Genomic DNA, 20,435 nt, shown 5'->3' with positions numbered 1-20,435 from the left:
ATGACAGTTGTATGACTTAGTCTCAGTGTGTTTTTCTCATACTTCTTGTTTTATTCTGATAGTCACTTGTCCTGTGTGCATCATGTTCAGATTTGCTTCCCTGTCTCAATCAGATTATGTATATATAATGTCTGCATTTCCTCCTGTTCCTCATTGTGATTTTTCTCTAGGTGCAAGTTCCACCTGTTTGTATATCTGGGGTCCTGCCAGTGAAGTTACAGTGGTCCCTCGCTATAACGCGATTCATCTTTCACGGCCTTTGAGCAATTTCACATGCTTTTTTTTTTTTTTTTACAGTGCATTGTATTCTGTGTCGTGATTGGCTGTAGACCATTGTCAATCAATCGTCAAGCGTAAAGCTTGTCAACTTTACATGAATCTTCGATCGCTAGCAGTGTGACTCTGAAGTGCTGTACTGTATGTTTGTAAGTTTTCTCCCCAACAAACAACAATGTTGATGAAACGTTTTTCACAGTCAAAGGCATCTGCAGGTGCCTTTGGTTTCATTCTGTAATACTGGACTTCTTTTTCTACGAAGGTTTGAACTTTGAGAGTTTGAGAGAGTCATACCTGTCTGAGAAAAGTGTATAAAGTGTGTAAAGTTGGCTACTTTGCAGATTTAACCTATCGCGAGTTATTTTTAGAACGTAACTACCACGATAAACGAGGGACCACTGTATTCATATTTACCAGCAAAATGAAGCTGTTTTGAGCTCAGTCCTGAGTCTCCGCAACTCTGCCTGCCATACACAGCATAACCTAACAGGTGATTTAACTTACTATATTTCTGTCCGTCACTATGCTTTGAAGTCAGGGAAGGAAAAGACAAATTCATTTTCATTAAGTAATCCACTGGTATTTGCCTATAAATGATTTGTTCTAAAAGAAACTGCTAATAGCTCAGGGCCAGAGTCAGGATCATTTTATGATTAGTTTGCCAAAATATAATAAAATTTTAATTTTTTATGCTGGTAACTATGTCCTATAGGAATTTCTATTCAGAAATGTGAAATTGCCACAATTTCACATTTCTGAATAAAAATGGCAAACAAAGCATTTACCTTAATTGTCTTCTACCAGTATAATTTCACTCAACGTGTATCTCTTTGAATGACGCATATTTAACAGGGTAGATTTTACTGTACTCACCTGTTTAATGAAGTGCTGCTGTCCAGCAGCTTTATGACTCCCTTCATATGTAGTGTCCACTGTCGTGTCCACTGTCGTGTCCACTGGTATACTTCAAGGTGGTTCTTGATCCCAAGCTGTTTGCTGAGTAGAGCCAAACCATATCTAGCTCAACCTCATGCACTAGCTCAGTTTCCTTCTGTGGTGGCAGATTTCTTTTCTCATGTATTAATCACATATTTTAATCATATCACTTTAGTATAGCAAGAGCACTCCTGTCACTTAGTTGTATGCATGTGTACTACAAGTGGGCCTTATGCTCTACACACACAGTGAGGCCATTGTAATGGGAGACGTAAAACAGATAGTGAGACGCCTTCTACTTATCAGGGATTTAAATCCTTAGGTGATGGCTAAGCAGAAAACAAGGTCATAATTCTCTCTCTGATGGAGAAGGTTAAGGATGGGACTGAAGATATAGAGATATATGATATGCCGTGGAATGCTGTTTGTTTGAGAGTGTTCTGGAAAGGTATAAAAGAGTTCAGGGCGGTGTCCATCCTCATAAAAATGTTTGGCGTTTGATCTGAACGATTTCTCCACATTGCAATGTGTTAAAAGTAAAAAATAAAGTATACATTATTATTATTATTATTATTATTATTATTATTATTATTATTATTATTACTGGGTTTCCACAACACTTCCTCGCCAGAAAGGTGTAGTTCCATGTCTCAAGAGCTAATTTCAGCAGCCAAGGATTGGATCACCAGGGCTACTACCTTGGACTGCCGCCTGACTCACAATTTTGTAAACCAGTTTTACACTGTGGACATGTATGTCACTAATGCTTTTTATAACAAGATGTTTCTGCTAGGGATAAATATAAATAAATAAATAAATACAAATAATTAACTGAATCTTCAGAAACCTTGAAAGCTTTTAAGAGTGACTAGAAATCCATTACTACAGCTTTGACTGCTGGAACAGATGGAAAGAATGTCTCCACCACAGAAGTGTCCGAGGTTTAGGGCTTCTAGCGGATAGTGACATGTAGGCACACTGCCTCTTTTCAGACTTCTCTGGGTGTGACAGACACCTCCAAGCAGCAGAAAATGAAGCTGGTCCACAAAGGCTTTAATCCAGATAATCTTAGATGTCTTTCAGAAAGACTATACTTCCTTAACATTAGCTCTGTATTGGGACATTGTATCTGGAAAGATCAGTTTATAAACTGGGATAGTCTCTGTATGCACACAGAATGATTTTCTCTATACCATATTGAAACACATGTCAAAATACAGTTATTAATGTGAATCCGTTTGTGTGTCAGACTTTAATATCTAACTGCACCCTCACATAGTTTACACAAATTCCAAACTGTCACATCGGGCACTTGGTGAGAGGACGCTGAGGCTGGGCTTACAAAAACAGTTCAAAGGTTTATTTAGAGTAGAAGTTTCAAGGTAGACACATAGACTGGTAAGGGGGGCATCCAGGAGGGGCAAGGGTCCACATGATCCACTGCTCTCTCTCTTTCACTCCAAACACAGCAGAACAAGGTATCCAACACCACCTGCACACAGAGAGGGCAAAGGCACTAAGAGGTTGCGACGGGGAAACTTGCGAATCAAAGTGACTTGCAGGGGCCAGGGTTTCATTACCAAAGTGGATCAATGTTCCATCGACAGTGTTGGGAAGGTTACTTTTAAAATGTATTTCATTACAGAATACAGAATACATGCCCCAAAATGTATTCTGTAACGTATTCCGTTACGTTACTCAATGAGAGTAACGTATTCTGAATACTTTGGATTACTTAATATATTATCATGCTGTTTACAACTACATGAATGTACTATTGCTGGGATTTATTACTGTTACTGAAGGTCCGCGGCTCCGAACCGTAGTAAAGGGACCTCTGGCTAATACGTCGGTTCGTGTCGGGCTCGTAGCCGAAAACTAGCTTTACTTTGTTGTCTGGGTCAACTTTGCTTGCGACAGACAGAGAGAGGCGTTGAAAGGCTGCTCCAACGGAACTTATTGTTTTTGGAGGAAAACACGAACACGGTGTACAGTCGAGTCTTAATAGCTTACTTACAACTGGGCTCGTCAGGCTCTCTTCTTGGCTGCAGTGGTTATTATTATATTTACATGCTTCCAGCTCCCGTTTTTGCTCGATGACAGCTCGTACTTTTCCTTTTTCTCCCTCCCTCGCTCACAGACACATAACGGGTATGGCAGTCCATTCTCCCTGCAGCACGGACTACACTGCCTATGATGCTACATTCTTTAGAGCTATACCGGTAGCATTCTTCCTATTAGCTTAGCACAACAACACCAAAGGGCGCTCTCTCACCCAGGAAACACGCAGAGAGAGAGCGGCACCCTGTAACCATGGCAACCGTAACGCTGCCGCCTGGAACAACAGAACGTAGCTGTCAAACAAAACCCAAACAGTCCTGACCCGCCACAATATGAAACAGGGAAGTACCGCCGTGTAATCCATTTATTTCAACAAAGTAACTGTATTCTAAATACCACCTTTTTAAACGGTAACTGTAACGGAATACAGTTACTCATATTTTGTATTTTAAATACGTAACGGCGGTACATGTATTCCGTTACTCCCCAACACTGTCCATCGACGATTGGTAGTCCTCCTGTGCCTTAAGTAGCTCCAGATTGCTTATCTTCCACCGATGGGGAACAAGCCACAGATGAGTTGGGTGGTGACTCAGGAGCCCCACCTAGGCATGACCTGGAACGCAAGCAGAGAGAATGAGAGAGAGGGAAAAGAGTCCACGGGGGAGCCCGGGTCAGAGAGAAATTGCTATAACCTACATTTATACTGTATTATTACAATTTAGATAAATTAATATGTATTTTTAATATTTCAAATGAACTTTTGAGTAGTTCAATTTAATGTAGAAGATGTATCTGGCTCTTTCAGTTCAGAGTTTATGAATTTTGTAACATATTCTGATTTGAGCTCTTAATATTGCCCTAATAATAAGAGACAATAATAGGAGCTCTTATTATGGCTCTATAAAAATGTTCTAATAGGATGGCGATCTCTTTTGAGATTCATCATGTGAAGCTACCTGCTGTGGTGACTCCTTGTGTGTAAGGGGTCAGCCAAAAGTAACTTTTTCACTGTGACAGCACAATGATGAATTAGTTAGCACTTCACAGCAAGAAGGGTCTGAATTCAAAAAGTCTTTTTATGTAGACTTGGTTGCATGTTTTCCTTGTGCCTGTATGAATTATTTCCAGGTACTCTGACTTCCTCCTAGGAGCCGAAGGACACACATGAATGTTTCACTCTTTGTCAGGAGTGCCATGCTGGTGACTTGTCCACACGGTGACTGCTATGATAGGCTCCAGCTCACTGACTGAAAGTGCAGATGTTTTGTTATAATGTATATGACATTTTGTAAGGTATAAAAATTAGGGATGTCCGAGCTTAGTAGATTTGCCAAATAATCATTGCTATTGTCACCAGTTGGTACCAGATGTACTAATACTAATCTAATTGTTTTACATTTTAATTGATACCCAATGTTTTTTAAATAATTTTGTCCTAACCAGATGGAGCGTGGCTGGTGAAAAAACAACATAAATTCGTTAATCTTGGCCTGATCTTTTTATTGACATTGTTATTGCTAGTTCTTTTGAAGGCTAAAAAATTTAGCTTTCTCTAAAAGTTGCATGGACTTTCCCTTAGCAATAGGGTGAAGAGTTCAGTCACTCAGGAGGGACTCTGAGTAGAGTCAAAAGGAGCCAGTACAGGCAGACACCTCAAGGTTTGGCAAGGTGTCCCAACCAATCATGTCCTATTGTAGTGTAAAGCGCTTTGGGGTCCTTAGGGACTAAGCAAAGCGCTATACAAATACAGGCCATTTACCGTTGGCAGGAGGCCCTGGCACAGACCTGGGACTCACTCAATATTGCTATGTCTTATGTAAGACAATAAAAGTTGACTGTGGTATAGCTTATTCTATAACAGTGTCCTGGATTACATAAAACCATACACTGAACTGGACTTAGGAAGACCTGAGAATTGCTGGGAACATGTAGTGGCCACCAGCTGCGTAACGACACCAGGTATCCGTACGGCTCGTGGGCCGCACACCTTGACGGTACCTACAGGGTCTTCTGGCACTTGGTCAGCAGACTGGTGACACTGATGCAGGGCCTCCAAAACTGGGATCAGCGTCGGTGGAGGCTTCACCACACCATTAAGTAGCTCCCTCCACCGACGCTGATCCGCTGCAGGTGTGTGTCATCCTCCTGGGGCGTGGCCAGCCATCCACAGGCCTGACGGTGCCTGTAGCCCGGCCTCCTGGCTTACAGCCACACCCACACACACACCTCCCTATACATACACACAACCCTAACCCTTTTATAAATTTATAAAAATAAAAAAAAAGAATAAAACAATAAAAGCTGAGTGTGGTATAGCCTATTCTATAACAATGTCCTGGATTACATAAAACCATACATTGATCTGGACTTAAGAAGTGTGGAAAATAACCCACCACCAAAGGTTCCACGGCTACTGGTGTGTCCTCGGTTCACTGTAATAAAAACAAAACACAAAAAGTCAAAGAAAAACTCTAAAAGGGCACCGAGCACCAAGTTCGTCGCGCACAGTCAGGAGACAGTGTACATTTTATTAAAACAAGAAACCAGTCACACGCACAACCCTTTAAAACAAAATACAGAATACACAGACTGAATAGCTTGCACCACACGAGTAAATAGTGGCCTGTACTGGTTATGATTATTAGGACATTGATCGTGGCCCCTCACAAGAAGAGGAATCCTGTACAGCTGGATAGGTACAGATGTCACAATAACCAGCACAACGCACGGGCAGAGGATTATGAACAATAATACAAAGTGAGAGGGATCAGTGGCGAGTAGGTCATCCGGCTACAGAGACAACTAAAATGTTTCTCAGCTTTGTTATAATTTTCAATTCAGTCACATTTTAAATGCAGGTATTAAATTTTCAGGGTTTTTTTATTCCTTGTATGATCACTCTTCATAAGTAAGAAGTCTGATGGCTTGTATACATTATTAAGGTATAGTTTGAAATACACTACTTGTGATTTAAATTTTCCAAACACACAGTATCACACAGCCGATTCCAGCCTTAATTTTACTTGGAATCAGATCGGAAAGGGAAATCAGTAGCCTCTCACATCACTAAGCCACGTAAGACGGCGGCAGGCGTCACGCTGGAGCAGACGTGGCAAAGCACCACGTCATCACTGTGGGTCGGCGCTTTATTATTATTTATGGGTGTATTGTGTTAGTACCGCCAGCAGGTGAGTAGTTAAGTTACTTGTTCTGTAGAGATTATCATAATAGTGGCGCATGTCATGCTGAGTCTTTTTTGGAGAATTAGATAAAGATGTGTATCGTACTTTGTCCGTTTTGCTGTTTTTCTTTGGGGTTGTGCGGCACGTGTAAGTTGTGAACAGTCTTAAAAAACGCTACACTGCATTCATTTGGATCTCCTGTCGTTCTGTGGCGTGGCAGACACGGAACAAACCTTAAATGTGTCCGCGTCAGACGATATAGATCCGCTTTGTTTCAGAGCACAGCGCTTGCCTCTTCGTGTGCGAAAGGGACTTAACTTAAGGTTTAAGCCTGGGTTTTTGTACTACGAAGGTGGTTCACGTCTTACTGGGGTAAATCGCTGTAGTAAGTTGTGCTGCAAAGCCTGACCCGCAGCAGTCTAGATTCCAGATTAGAAATGACCAGGTGTGAATTCATGGTGTGCTGATCAATCAGAAAATATGATCACGCTTCCTGGAAGACCTCTGTGGAGACAGTAAGAGGGTCTTCTGTTTGTTTCTGTTGGGATCAAACTATTTTATTACTATATGCTCCTAAAACAGCTGATAACCTGCTCCCAGCATGTTATCTTCTGAGTTTTGGATTAAAATGCGTTGCAATATAGATTCTTTTCTGTGGGAATATGTTTTACATGCGCAGCTTAATCCCCAAGTTTAACAAGAAATCTATGTGGGAACCTATGACGTCACTGTAAACTCCTGACGTACCATGTAACCTGAGTTGCTGCTCCCGAGAATGTAATTACACAGTGGGTCAGTGCAGACTGCAACTGTTATGATTGGTTTGTTCAACACGCTTGATTCCTTATTTGCATTTCTGCCTACTTTTTCACCACAGTTGTTTTTTTTGTTGTTTTTTATTTAACAATAAGATAAAATCACTGCCTCAGAATGATCCATCTAAGGACTCACAAATCTACAAAACCAGTCAAAACTTTGGACACACCTTCTCATTTAATATTTTTTAAAATTTATTTTCATGACTATTTGCATTGTAAATTCTCACTGAAGGCACCAAAAAATAAATGGACACATATGGAATTATGTAGTAAACAAAAATGTGTTTTAGGCTCTTCAAAATAGCCTCCCTTTGCTTTGATTACTGCTTTGCACACGCTTGGCGTTCTCTCGATGAGCTTCGTGAGGTCGTCACCTGAAATGGTTTTCCAACAGTCTCGAAGGAGTTCAGAGATACTGAGCACTTGTTGGCCCTTTTGGCTTCACTCTGCGGTCCATCTCATCCCAGACCATCTCAATTTGGAATGGTTGTAATTAGGTTTAGGTCAGGTGATTGTGGAAGCCAGGCCATCTGATGCAGCACTCCATCACTCTCCTTCTTGATCAACTAGCCCTTACACAGGCTGGAGGTGTGTTTGGGGTCATTGTCATGTTGGAAAAATAAATGATGGTCCAACTAAATCCATTGGGATGGCGTTTTGCTGCAGTATGCATACTGACATAGGAGTGTGCAGCCATGCTGATTCTGTGTGCACTACACACAGGCATAAATGTGGGCAACAACACTTTTGTTTTCATAGGCTCCTCGAATCCTCGAAGGTTCTCTGCAGAAGTCTAAATCAGGCACAAGTCTACCTTACTTAAGCCAATAAATGAGGCTCAAACTGTGCGACGCATTGTCACAGGAAGGTGCATGTACCAATTTGTTGATTTAGAAAACCGAGGATACCTGTTCAATCAATAAAAAGAAGTTCACAATAATCTGCACTGGACGGCAGGCAGGCCAGTTCAGCACCCTTACTCTTTTAGTACAAAGACATGCTCTTGTAATAGATGCAGTATGTGATTCAGGATTGTCTTGCTTAAATATGCAAGGTCTCGACATCATCTGAATGGGAGCATATGGTTCTTTAAAATCTGTATATACCTTTTAGTATTGATGGAGCTGGTCTATCTGCAAACAACCATGGCATCACCAGTGCAATACTTTAGTTTATATCCACTAACTTAAAGCTGAAAGTCAGTACTAAAATCAATCACATCTTGATTGTTTAATAGAAAATACACATTGGTAGTGTGCAAAATAAAAAAAAAATAGAAAATTGTGTCTGTGTTCATATACTTATAGATTTAACTTTAGAAATTTCTAAATTTCTTCCTTGGTGTGAAAAAAGGTTTAATAAACATTATTGTCAGTCAAACTTTATGTGCTATAGTTCCCAGAGTGTACATGCAGGAAATGACCGACAAGTTGAACACAATATAATTCATCACAACATTTTATTGCAGCTATTCTGGGCTGAAGTTAAAATAAACTACAGAGAATATGATGGAAGAAAGTGGGATTGAGACTACACCTCCTGCCAGCCCTACCCCTCCTCTGACTGTGGGTGGCCCAGTCGGAAGCCTGCCCACCACTGCTGGTAAGACATTTAATGTGCAAATCAACATTCCCTTTGCTTGTAGCTTAGCTGAGTCGAGATTTTAAATGTCATTTGCACTTATCCAGAGCTGGGTTGCAGGGAAGTAACAATAACAGAGAAGTTCAGCCATGTGTCTCCGCTTAGAAATTCTATTCATAACAGAATCAGTGATAAAGTGCATCCCTGATGAAGTCCAACATCCACTGGAAACAAGTCCAACTTGTTGCTGGCAATGCTAATTAAGCACTCGCTGTGGTTGTACAGGGACTGAATGGCTTGTAATATTAAAACTGTAAAATTAATATTAAATTAAGACACTCAGTTGCAACAGTATTGATACCGATTGTGCTGTCTTTGCCTTCTTCAGCTGGCACTCAACTGGACACAACATTGCTGCAGACAGCCAAACATGGCTCCTCCTTTCCTCAAAAGCTATAGTAGTTAACATTCATAACTCTAAATAGCAGTTTAGGAGTAAGAAGAGTAAGAAGTAAAACTCTCATTTCAGCAATATCAAAGTATTACACAGTTATCATAAATATTTACCTGTGCGGTGTGAATGTTAATATTAGCAATTTTACTTCTAGCAGTTACCTAATAGTGAGATGTTGCAAGGTAACCCGAGCAGAGAGTCTAGAGAACTAATTCAAGGAAATAAAGAGTGAAATCAGACGGGTTTCAGGCCTAAATTGCAGAGCTGAGGATATAAAGACCTGTAGAGTGAGAAAATGGCAAGCAGATGAGTAGAGGGAAAGCTATCTCTGATTGGATGTTTCTCTTTGTTTTTCAGGTCTGTCCACTTCACTCCCTCTCCCAGGAACAATCAGTTCCCCCTCAGTCTCGACTTCTCTCCCCAGTGTCCCACCACTTCCTGCCTTCAGCAGCCCTCTGGCTGCACCGCTTTCCCTTTCTTCCCAATTTCCCCCTGCCTCAACACTGGCCTCACCTTTCACCAGCAGCTCTCCCGTCCCTCCTGCTGCCTCCTTCTCTTTGCCTCCTCAGGCCTCTTCCATCAGACCTCCTTCTACTGCTTCCAGCATGTTGCCCCCTCCTGTAGGTCCACCTGTATCGAGCTTCTCCGTGGGTGCAGGATATGACATCACACGGGGCCATGCTGGTCGAACCCCACAGACACCGCTGATGCCAACATTTTCCAGTCCTGCTTCTATACCAGGTCAGAGTGAAAAATGTGAAGCTCGGGTGAAATTTTCGAATCTGATAAACACATTTATGCTCTTTTAAAAACTGGAACCAAATCAGTTTGACATTAGAGTTATCAAAAAACAAAACAAACCCAGAATACCCACATACTAGCCAACACTAAATATTACTATCAAATTAGATACTCATTTGCAACAGTATTGATACCAACAGAGGCATCTTTGCCTTCTCCAGTTGAAAAACACCTTCATGTTATACCTGAACAGGCAAGCACACCTCCTTTGACTAGCTGTCATTCCCAACACTAAACAACCCTTTTGAAAGCAATTTTGGAAGGTCTGTGAAACTCCCGTTTCTACACCACTGGCATATTTGGCATGTTTGAAGGTAAGGAAAAGTTGCTATCATGGGAATCAGAATGCACACAGAAAAAAATCAGTGATGAGAGTCAAGAGAGGAACTGAGGTAAAGATGGTGTGGTGTTAAAGAATGGAGAAAAGGGTAAATAAGAATCCTCACTACAGTCACCCCCAAATTTCTTGTGGAAAATATGTAAATAACTATAGTTAACAGATATCTTCAGGGTGAGCAGGCCGTGGGATCAGAATGCAACTTTTATTGTTCTGATATGACTAGGGATGGGTATTGATAAGATTTTCACGATTCCGATTCCATTTTCGATTCTGTTTAACGATTCGATTCTTTATCGATTCTCTTATCGATTATTTTTTTTTTAAAAAAAAAAGAACACTAAGGTCAATTAGCTTAGATCTTTGTTTTATATCTTCTCTTTGAACAAGATAGAAATTTAGGAGTAACATGGCCTTACAAACCCAACAGTGAGATCTTAACAGATCCAACCTACGGCTCTTCAATGGGGTGTCACAGGGTCCCCAGGAAAAAAAATTGTGAATGTAAAATAATAAAATAAATATTCTTCTGTAGCAATTACACAAGAATATCCAATAATGTCCCTGCCTACAATTAAACACATTCACTTACCGAAAATCGGGGGCATCTGCTGTGGCAAATGGGTGCAAGCCTTTTACCACAAACTGAGTCACTGCTCGGTGACGTTCGTCTATCCTGGCCTGAAAGGAGACGCTACCGGTAGACTGCAGCGAGAACTGCCAGCATCTGAGCCAGACTCTGTCTGTCTCATCATGGTCACCTAAATGCACAGTAATGGCAGGTTTTGTAATAAGGCAGATCGCGCTAACATAATATGCACTGTTAGTTGATTATTTACCTGCCGCATTAACGGGAGAGGACGTGCAAACGTTACCGCTGCTGCTGGGTTGAGATTCACGAGTCAGGAGCGGAATTAAAAACACGACATTTATTTAAGGTTATCGCGCGTTTTGTGAGCAAATGCTTTTGCATATTCGTAGTGTTTCCTCCCTTAAATGAAATATCTACTTTGCAAGTATTGCAAGTTGCCCTGTTGTCATCCGTTCCCGTAAAGTATAACCAAACTTTTTAGCGTTTGAGCCGCCATGTTTCCTGCCAGGTAAATGACGCTCCGCAACGTGGTGACGTCATTCGGGGCGACTGGAATCGATAAGGGAATCGTTTGCAAAAATGGCAAACGATTCCAAGGAATTGAAACAGTGGGAACCGGTTCTCAACAAGAACCGGTTTTCGATACCCATCCCTAGATATGACCACATGCACTTTGCAGAAGGCTTATGATTTTCTCTACAGGTCAAAGGGCTCCTGGTAGCTGGTAATCAGCTATTGGTACGATACAGTTTAGTGTGAGATCTGGTTTGTCCTTCTGCCATTTTTGTCTTGTTTGTAGTAATGGAAGGAACGTTTAGTTAAGTTATCATTAAGGATGCGGCTCATGGTTATGGCTAATAACAAATCAAAAACATCAATGTGGGAGCAATGTTATCAGAACTGCCCATCTATATTATCATAATGGACCTAAGAACTGTTGTTTCTTATAAAGTCCCAGTAAAGTCAGGGGTCGAGTAGCAAGTCCCAAGTATGACTGGAGGTGCACTGAGTGTGAGAGAAGCTGACCTGAGAGAGAGGATCATGGTGAAGCTGGAAACCTGAACCCTTCATGGCCGATTACCAAGACTAATGTGAAGTACCCTCTGAAAGTCTGCTAGACGATGTGAATGCAGCATTATGGACAATCCATTACTGGGATGATTAGGAAACTAACCAGCTGATCTACATTATGACAGTAGTGATCACAGAGATGGTTGGCTACCAGATGAACAGCCACAAGGAGCAGTGCCCTCCATGGAGAAGGAGATTGGAGGCCAAGATCAAGGCAGTGTGGAAGGAAGTCAGCCAACTATTGGAGCTGCAGAAAGGTGCAATGAGGAAAGGGGTACCCAAGAAGTACAGCAAACTGTCCATACCTGAGGCCTGGGAAACTGCCATGCAAGGACTCACAGCCCTGGCCACATGCTTGAAGAGGTGTTCCAGAGAGATATGAGGGGGGGCGATCGTGGCTCAAGAGTTGGGAGTTCGCCTTGTAATCGGAAGGTTGCCGGTTCGAGCCCTGGCTCGGACAGTCTTGGTCGTTGTGTCCTTGGGCAAGACACTTCACCTACCGCCTACTGGTGTTGGCCAGAGGGGCCGATGGCGCAATATGGCAGCCTCGCTCTGTCAGTCTGCCCCAGGGCAGCTGTGGCTACAACTGTAGCTGCCTCCACCAGTGTGCGAATGTGAGAGTGAATGAATAGTGGAATTGTAAAGCGCTTTGAGGGGTCCTGAAAAGCGCTATATAAATGCAATCCATTATTATTATTATTATTATTATTAGGAGGCAGAAGAATAAACCAGTTCTCCACAGAACCATCCAAGATGTACTCTAGGTGGCAGGTGACCAATATGAGACGGAGCAATACTGGAAGAACATCTGGGGGAAGGGCACAACCCATAATGGCAATGCCCAGTGGCTAGTGGATCTAAGAGCAGACCACAGCAACCTCCCTGAACAAGATCCGGTGATCATCACAATGGCAGACGTCCAAGAAATGGTCTCCAGTATGAATAATTGGAAAATGATCCACGCCAACTGGCTGAAGAAGCTAACTGCACAGAAATCCTACCAGTGGCTGGTCAAAGCTGGACTGAAAGACTGAAAGGCACAGAGGCACTAATTATGGCAGCACAGGAACAAGCTTTAAGTACAAGATAGACCCCCGATAGTGTGGTACCACACCTGGGAAGACCTCATGTGCAGGTTTAGGGCCCCTGAGACACATAACAACAGGGTGTTGAAAGCTGAAATGAATGTCCCTTAACTTAGAAGTAAGACATGAGGGTAATAAATCATATTTTTTACAGTAGTCCTCAAACTCACAGCAGATTTCCAGAGCAGAGAACGATCTAACGTTGTTAGCTGAATTCCAAGACGACTGTGTAGTTAAAGTCTGTCAGACTACAGAATCAGAGACTGGAGAAGCAACTGCATGTGCTACCGCAGCAGCAACCTCACAATCTAGCCAATAGGGAAGCGCAAAACAGAACAGCAGCAGATGCTCAGAGGACATTCTGTAAACAATCGATTTATTTAAAAAAAAAAAAGTACAACTTGTTAAAAAATGTTCCATATTTTCAGGTGTGGTGTCCAACCCCATGCTTCAGCAGTCAGTCATTAGAGGAGGATTAGATACTGGATCTCCAATCACGTTCCCGGAGGAACAGGAGGATCCCAGAGTGTCTGGAGACACCAACAGTGGTGGAGGCATCTGGGGCTTTTTTAAGGTAGAATACAAATGTTTGAAAGGGGACTTTTGAAGCTTGATGTTCCCTATAACTGTTTTTCGATATGGTAGGACATATTTTTCAAACATAAAAAGTCTTTACAATGATGAAGTTTACTGAAAGTTTCTTTAATTAAAGTTAATAGGAATAGGAATAGTTGGTTAAGTGTGTGTGTAGTCTTATTCTGTGTGTATTGTGTCCCCTCAGGGAGTAGCAGGAAACGCTGTAGTAAAGACAGTCTTAGACAAAACCAAACACTCTGTGGAGTCCATGATCACTACTCTTGATCCTGGCATGGCCCCATACATCAGTAAGTTACCCTGTTTTACTCAATTTAAAAAAAAATGTACAAAACATTCAAATGTTCTTAATAAATGTTTCTGTGTTGTTTATCCTCAGAGTCTGGTGGGGACATTGACATTGTTGTGACTTCAGATAAGGAGATGAATGTGGGGGCAGTTAGAGATGCTTTCCAGGAGGTTTTTGGGCTGGCCATGGTCACCGGAGAGTCTGGTCAGTCAAACATTGCTCCACAGCCTGTGGGCTATGCCGCTGGTGTCAAGGTCAGTGGACTTTGCTTTTACATTACTTCATTTCTTTCTCGTTCAACTTTTTTCAAGCATCAAATGTTTGTTTTCCTTGAATAGGTTTTATAGCTTATTTATTTATAAATTACATGGCTTTTAAGACCATTTCAATTCAATTAAATTTCAATTCAGTTTTATTTATATAGCGCCAAATCACAACAAAAGTCGCCTCAAGGCGCTTCATAGATACAGAGAAAAGCCCAACAATCATATGACCCCCTATGAGCAAGCACTTTGGCGACAGTGGGAAGGAAAAACTCCCTTTTAACAGGAAGAAACCTCCGGCAGAACCAGGCTCAGGGAGGGGCGGCCATCTGCTGCGACCGGTTGGGGTGAGAGAAGGAAGACAGGATAAAAGACATGCTGTGGAAGAGAGACAGAGATTAATAACAGATATGATTCAATGCAGAGAGGTCTGTTAATACATAGTGAGTGAGAAAGGTGACTGGAAAGGAAAAACTCAATGCATCATGGGAATCCCCCGGCAGCCTATGTCTATTGCAGCATAACTAAGGGAGGATTCAGGGTCACCTGGTCCAGCCCTAACTATATGCTTTAGCAAAAAGGAAAGTTTTAAGCCTAATCTTAAAAGTAGAGATAGTGTCTGTCTCCCGAATCCAAACTGGAAGCTGGTTCCACAGAAGAGGGGCCTGAAAACTGAAGGCTCTCCCTCCCATTCTACTTTTAAATACTCTAGGAACAACAAGTAGGCCTGCAGAGCGAGAGCGAAGTGCTCTAATAGGGTGATATGGTACTACAAGGTCATTAAGATAAGATGGGGCCTGATTATTTAAGACCTTGTATGTGAGGAGCAGGATTTTGAATTCAATTCTGGATTTAACAGGAAGCCTGGCCATCACGTGTGAAGATAAAAATGTATATAAATCATGCAGTGCTAGATTTGTTAGGGGAAATCTTTTGAGAACTAAGTCTTAATATTGTGGGAAAAACAAAACACAAAATAGGTTGCTTCTGAAAAACTGGATTGTATAGAGTTCCACATTTTATGAGTCAAGGCTCATTTTAGTTAATATCTCTACGCACAGTAAAGGAGAAAAGAGAAAAATGTTAATTATAATGATGTATTAGTTTATTCAAATATCAATCTGGTCATTTTTAAGTTTATTACTTATTTGTTTCTTAGTTCAAAATAAAAGGCTGAAATATCCCAGTTACATAAGTATTAGTAGTGTTTGAGTTTGTTTCAGTTTAGTTCTTGACAGCACTGATGTTTGCAGCTTCAGTCATACACATGTGTGTGTCTGTCTGTCCCTGCGTGTCTGCAGGGGGCTCAGGAGCGCATTGACAGTCTGCGTCGAGCTGGTGTGATCCACGAGAGACAGCCAGTGGTCTCTTTAGAAAACTTCATTGCTGAACTTTTTCCTGACAAGTAAGAAGGTTTTGACTGACTTCTGAAAAGAAAGCACACACATTCTTAGAGGCCCAGCGGACTTTCCATCTCACAAACAGTGCACAGTACTGCTGTAAACAGCTTGGAGCATCCCATAAAAAACAAAAAAACATGCTTGGATGCTGGGCTACAACAGTTTTCATCTACAACAGGACAGAAATGCTTTTTTACATTTCTATTCACCTTTCATCTTCCATTATTTACTTTATAATTAGTCATGTGTTGAATAAAATGCAAGTCAAATATTCACGTTTGATGCAGTTTGATGTTTTTTTGTGGCAACAAACAAAAACGTTAACATTTAGTTAAAAGCTCTAAAACCAACAACAAAACCTTCTTTTTGTTTCCAGGTGGTTTGACATCGGATGTTTAATCCTTGAGGACCCTGGTCAGAACATTCACATCGAGCTCTTCACTCAGGCAACGCCTGTAGCATTAGAGCACGTCCAGCAGGTATCATTTCTTCTTCTGGTTGAAGTTTAAATATTAAAAAAAAAAATGTTCAAGAAAAAGAAACTTTTACAATTTATAAAACCAAATAGAAGTAAAACTGTGCGGGTGGGGGTGGCGTGGAGTTTTTTGGCTGTGTACATGTATGGTTGCTCCTGGGGCCTTGTATCTGTACGTGGAAAAAATGGTGGTCATGGGGAATGTTGAAATGAAGCCCTGCCTGCTTAAAAAGGCCCGTTACCTTCTGTAGTCAAGCTAAACCAACACCGCTTGAGTAAGTATTGTAGGTTTCCCTTAGTTTTTGATTTGTTATACAGTGGTCCCTCGTTATATCGCAGTTCAGTTTTCACGGCCTCGCTGTTTTTTTGTTTTGTTTTTTTGTCACAGTGCGTTGTGTTCTGCATCCTGATCAACTGTAGACCATTTTCAATCAATTTCATCGTGCCGTGTCTCCTGTACAGTACAGAATGCGTCCAGCTTGTCAAATTTACATAAATCTTCGCTAGCAGAAGACAACAAACACAAAAGGATTATAAGGAGCATTAAGTGAAACCAAACAGTCCGATAAGTCAAACTTTACTGAACTCATTCTTCTTGCTTCCTCTACTTCCGTACCATCGATTCGTTAATGTTGAATTCTCTCGCTGCTGCTCTGGACCATGTTCTGGACCTGAAAACAGGGTTTGATCTTTGGTTTCATTCGATAATACTGGACTTATTTTTCTACAAGATTTGAACTTTGAGAGTGTTTAAACAAGAGAGAAACGTGTGAAAATGTCGATGCCTGTCTGAGAAAAGTGTATAACGTATGTAGTGAGGGGTTTTACACCCTTAAAACATCTATAGTAACTGTAAAAAATAAAGTTGGCTACTTTCAGTGTTGGGAAGGTTACTTTTAAAATGTATTCCATTACAGAATACAGAATACATGCCCCAAAATGTATTCTGTAACGTATTCCGTTACGTTACTCAATGAGAGTAACGTATTCTGAATACTTTGGATTACTTAATATATTATCATGCTGTTTACAACTACGTGAATGTACTATTGCTGTGATTTATTACTGTTACTGAAGGTCCGCGGCTCCGAACTGTAGTAAAGGGACCTCTGGATGATTCGTCGGGTTCTGTGTAGGACTCGTAGCCGAAAACTAGCTTTACTTTGTTGTCTGGGTCAACTTTGCTAGCGAGAGACAGAGAGAGGCGTTGAAAGGCTGCTCCAACGGAACTTATTGTTTTTGGAGGAAAACACGAACACAGTGTACAGTCGAGTCTTAATAGCTTACTTACAACTGGGCTAGTCAGGCTCTCTTCTTGGCTGCAGTGGTTATTATTATATTTACATGCTTCCAGCTCCCGTTTTTGCTCGATGACAGCTCGTACTTTTCCCTTTTCTCCCTGCCTCGCTCACAGACACATAACGGTATGGCAGTCCATTCTCCCTGCAGCACGGACTACACTGCCTATGATGCTACATTCTTTAGAGCTATACCTGTAGCATTCTGCCTATTAGCTTAGCACAACAACAACAAAAAGGCCTCTCTCACCCAGGAAACACGCAGAGAGAGAGTGTCACCCTGTAACCATGGCAACCGTAACGCTGCCAACTGGAACAACAGAACGTAGCTGTCAAACAAAACCCAAACAGTCCTGACCCGCCACAATATGAAACAGGGAAGTACCGCCGTGTAATCCATTTATTTCAACAAAGTAACTGTATTCTAAATACCACCTTTTTAAACGGTAACTGTAACGGAATACAGTTACTCATATTTTGTATTTTAAATACATAACGGCGGTACATGTATTCCGTTACTCCCCAACACTGGCTACTTTGCGGATTTCACCTATCGGGTTATTTTTTGAACGTAACACCCGCGATAAACGAGGGAACACTGTACACTATATCGACAAAAGTATTGGCTTGCCTGGTTTTACACTCAAACAAATTTGAGTAGCATCCCATTATTTATCCACAGACTTGAATATGTTGTCCACCCAACCTTTACAGCTGTAATTCTTCTGGGAAGGCTTTCCACAAGGCAGGTAATGTGTTAGTGGGAAGGTCATGAAATTGGCAAACATATCTTGGGATGCTAGAACTAAACCCAACTCCTGAGCAAATAAGAGGGACCCATTCTTTGACAAATGTTTTTAAAAGCAATCTTCACGCCTAAGTGTTTGATTTTTATACACCTTAAAGTGATTGGAATCCCTGAATTTAAGGATTTGGAAGGGTGAGCAAATACTTTTGGCAATATAATATCCTGTCATGCTGGTAGAAGATAAAGTTTCCCACCTTTTTCAGGCTGTAGTTTTCTCTTGACTTTTTGTCTTTGAACAAAAAATGTCAGGTTGTACCGTAGAATTATTTTATTCAAAATCTCCCATGTAGAAACCTGCTACACTCACAGTGTTTTTGTAACCTTCCCCCATATAGGCTCAGTCCATGACCCCTCCTGACTACAGCCTGCGCTGGTCAGGTCTGAGTGTTACTGTGGGTGAAGTCCTGGAGCAAAACCTTCCCAACATCAACAGAACAGACTGGCACCAGGCCATGACAGGCCTAACCCAACGCCAGATGATCCACAGTGCTTCCAAAGCTCTGGCTGGTATCTACAAACAGCAGTTGCTTCCCAGGACTACGTCAGGCTGAGTGCGTCAAGTTTCTGTGACATACTGAGAGGAGGTGGACAGTAAACTAGCTGATGGGACATGAAGGTTCCACGTACCTCCCTCCATCCGTCTGTCCTGCACAACAAAGCCAACTGCACATTTCGTTAAAGATGTTTGTGCCCACAGACGTTTTGCTGGCATTCTCGTGTATTTTAATGGGTTTTACTGAAAATTTAGATTCCATTTTGTTACGATCAAGCTATAGTGCATTATGATCCTCTCTTCCTCCTTTTTAAAATGTTTATCAGTATAAGCACATATTAAGGCAAAGTTTAGTGTTTTATTTAGGCATTCTTATTGTTAATGTAGAGCTTTTCTCCCATTTGTACTTTTCTGTACCATAAGTCCAGATTTAGAAAGAGTAATGCAGCAACTACCTGATGTGATTAGGCTGAATGCAACATTAAGAAGCCCTACAATATAGGAAAAATCTTTTTTAGGTGGGGGGGGATTTTCTACCATGCCCTAGGGCCATTATAACCAGCTACTCCCTATACAATGTACTAACTGCATGCCAACATTGCAGTTATCAAACATTAATTGTCATGATTTACTGTTATTTGTTGATACAATGCTAAGTTAATACAAAAATAAATATATGTGACCATTTAACCCGAACAAAAAAAATTGAGCCATGTCATTACAACATACATAAAAATCTTAATTTCACATATTGTTACCTTGATGAGTGTGACCTAAATTAACTTTGTAGCAAACAGCAGACATCTTCCTGATGCTACTGACCTCCATCAGCAGGATAGTACATCATTCAGCATCACAAAAACTGCTAATGGATGGCTCAAGGACTGTAGCGTGGAGTTTTGATATAAATCCAGTGGAGGGCCACGAGTCATATTTGCAGATTCATTGGATAGCCACCCAATTAGGGAAGTATTTTGATTTCTTGTCCTACATAAAGACCATGGCTGACTTGAATGCTAATACAAATCTATACATAAAGTGTTTCTGTCCCATGTAGCTAAACCATAACAATTATTTACTTAATTTATTTCTTAGGGCTTCAAGTGGTAAGAAACTGTCAGAAACACTAACTTTAACTTAGATCTAACTTTCTGTCAGTTACAGTTGGGTGTAAAGAATATTCTTATGCATATCTTGTGCCTTTTTACATAAATAAATCACTTTTTAATGCTGATTTGGATGCCCCCCTCCTTAACCAAAGGATATATCACTGCTATATAATACTGTGCAGAATTCTTAAGGAACATTGGACTTTCCTGAGAAGTCCAGCATAACATTCAACTCCAAAAACATTTTTTTCTGTTCATTACTGGAAATAAATGACTATCAACAGTCTGGAAGTGTGTTTGGGGTTATTCTCCTGTTGAAAAATAAATGATATCCAACTAAATGCAAACTGGATGGGATGGCGCTGCGGGATGCTGTGGTAGCCGTGCTGATTCAGTGTGTCTTCAATTTTGAATAAATCCCCAACAGTGTCACCAGCAGACCACATTATCACACCTCCTCCACGTGTTTCACGATGGGAACCATGCATGTAGAGACAGTCTATTCACCT

General features: G+C 41.2%; 1 protein-coding gene across 3 annotated transcripts; it reads left to right on the top strand.

Annotated features, from left to right (window-relative positions):
• The first annotated feature begins 6,353 nt into the window (after window positions 1-6,353).
• prrc1 (proline-rich coiled-coil 1) lies at window positions 6,354-20,212 on the top strand. 3 transcript variants are annotated; one of them, XM_006797363.3, is made up of 9 exons: window positions 6,354-6,464; window positions 8,745-8,878; window positions 9,669-10,052; window positions 13,626-13,771; window positions 13,979-14,081; window positions 14,171-14,334; window positions 15,645-15,748; window positions 16,120-16,222; window positions 18,660-20,212. In XM_006797363.3, the coding sequence occupies exons 2-9, from the start codon at window positions 8,782-8,784 to the stop codon at window positions 18,873-18,875; spliced, it is 1,317 nt and encodes a 438-aa protein (XP_006797426.2). In that variant the 5' UTR covers window positions 6,354-6,464; window positions 8,745-8,781; the 3' UTR covers window positions 18,876-20,212. The 3 variants fall into 3 exon arrangements, with proteins under 3 accessions (XP_006797426.2, XP_006797428.2, XP_006797427.2); XM_006797365.3 differs by lacking the exon at window positions 6,354-6,464 and adding an exon at window positions 6,485-6,605; XM_006797364.3 differs by lacking the exon at window positions 6,354-6,464 and adding an exon at window positions 6,643-6,830.
• The last annotated feature ends 223 nt before the right edge of the window (window positions 20,213-20,435 follow it).

This window comes from Neolamprologus brichardi, chromosome 7, assembly GCF_056152115.1.
Source record: "Neolamprologus brichardi isolate AB-2024 chromosome 7, ASM5615211v1, whole genome shotgun sequence".
NCBI lineage: Eukaryota > Metazoa > Chordata > Actinopteri > Cichliformes > Cichlidae > Neolamprologus > Neolamprologus brichardi.
The sequence above is the reverse complement of the archived record's forward strand: the minus strand, read 5'-3'. Positions and strand labels throughout refer to the sequence as shown.

What these genes read in the sequence shown, in the direction of transcription:
- prrc1 (XM_006797363.3), top strand. Translation starts at nt 8,782, where the DNA reads ATGATGGAAGAAAGTGGGATTGAGACTACACCTCCTGCCAGCCCTACC. An exon ending in GCTGAACTTTTTCCTGACAA is followed by an intron (nt 15,749 to 16,119) that starts GTAAGAAGGTTT and finishes TTTTGTTTCCAG; the next exon opens with GTGGTTTGACATCGGATGTT. An exon ending in CATTAGAGCACGTCCAGCAG is followed by an intron (nt 16,223 to 18,659) that starts GTATCATTTCTT and finishes TCCCCCATATAG; the next exon opens with GCTCAGTCCATGACCCCTCC.